Source organism: Wasmannia auropunctata, unplaced genomic scaffold, assembly GCF_000956235.1.
Source record: "Wasmannia auropunctata unplaced genomic scaffold, wasmannia.A_1.0 LD323416.1, whole genome shotgun sequence".
Taxonomy (NCBI): Eukaryota; Metazoa; Arthropoda; class Insecta; order Hymenoptera; family Formicidae; genus Wasmannia; species Wasmannia auropunctata.
Window position 1 is genome coordinate 1 of NW_012039474.1, and position 1573 is coordinate 1573.

Below are 1573 nucleotides of genomic sequence, written 5' to 3' on the forward strand. Positions count from 1 at the left end.
CATGGCTTGAAAAATCTACAATATGGAAGAAGATCGTATAAACAACAACAATAAGCAACTTATACAAAAAAGTATAGAACATCCAGAACGAAATTTGCATCCTTAATTGTAACATGCAATAAAAAAACAAAACATAATAAATTTTAATAATTTTATTAATTGTTAATTTGAGATATCTTACTTATACTCTTCAGCTTTGTCGATATGCACAGAACTACTTAAGATTATTTCAATATCTTCTGGTTCTTTCAAGAAGACTGCTGCTTTTGAACCTATATATGCAGATACTACACGTCCACACATGTCAAAATAATAAAGACCTCTCTGCATTACATTTTCGGGAACTTCTCCGAGAGTTAGTAATGCATGACCTAAAATAGGTACGGATGGTGGATCTAAAAAAAAAAAAGAAAGTTATTGTAGAACAATATAATAAACAATATAAAGCAAAAATCAGTGCTAATGAAGATTACAAACGAGAAAATATATATTCGAGTTAAAAGTTAAATCTTTTCTTTTTATTATTAATATGTGTACATACTTGGTATTTTCTTTATCATTCGAATTGTTCGAGATCTTTCGACGTAATAATAAGCTACTATTAAAGCTGTGACCAGCGTAGCCAGCAGAGAAAAAGTTGCGATCGAAAGATAAGATGTTGACGTTACTGGATCTACGTCCATTGCAACGTCTATTGTCTTGTGACAACGATGTAACCACTTATTCCTCACTTTTTTTCGTACAACTCACTAATTAATTATAATGTTGGCATTAAAAGATACAAGAAATCAAATTTAGAGTAACAGTACTTTAACAGAAATATTTTATTTGCTATTGGCAATTGAAGAAACATTAACTACCGCTAGACGGTGAATGCGTTCTGATCTGCTCGCAATATTGCTCGATATTTTATAAGCTAGTAGTTCGGAAGAATCTACGTATTTGGTCTCACTTTCAATTATACAGTGACCTCAATATCACATTGTTAGTTCATTTACATCACGTGAATAATCATTGATTGGATGAGAATATTGCGTCACGCATTCAATATCAAATTTATATTAATGTTTATTAATGTGAAAATATTCCTCTAATCATTACATAGCGGTAAATGCAACTTTTTTAATAAATAACAGGAAATCGCTCGATTGTAAACCAAGTGCATCGATAAAATCAGAAATATAGCAACATTTTATGTTTTTATGACGTACCAGAAAGTAACGGAAATTATTGGTGCACCGTAATCAATGTTAATTGATCTTGCTTTTAATTTTGAATTAACGCAAATTACCGCAATATGACGGTGACAGATGTCAACAGCACGACGATAAATACGTCCACCATCAACAACGCTGACGTAATAAAATAAAAATAAAGAGAAGAGTGCAACCGCAAAGATGGAAGAACCGATAAACGAAGAGGCTGAAATTACTTTAGAAGATTTGGCGCCAGACGGTGGCTGGGAATGAATGATTGCACTGGCAATGATATTAATTCTCGTTAGTATAATAATAATAATACATAGCTATAATAGTGTTTTAGTTATTAAACAGATATATGTATCACTCTTTAT

At 31.3% G+C, this 1573-nt stretch overlaps 1 protein-coding gene across 1 annotated transcript; it reads right to left on the minus strand.

Annotated features, from left to right (window-relative positions):
- Window positions 1-6: 6 nt before the first annotated feature.
- Window positions 7-909, minus strand: LOC105460369 (cytochrome P450 4g1-like; the record flags this gene model as incomplete). Its single annotated transcript, XM_011706814.1, has 3 exons — window positions 542-909; window positions 182-395; window positions 7-15 (listed from the first exon to the last, which is right to left on the minus strand). Coding segments are annotated over exons 1-3 (365 nt in total), but the record flags the coding sequence as incomplete, so codon positions are not given.
- Window positions 910-1573: the final 664 nt, after the last annotated feature.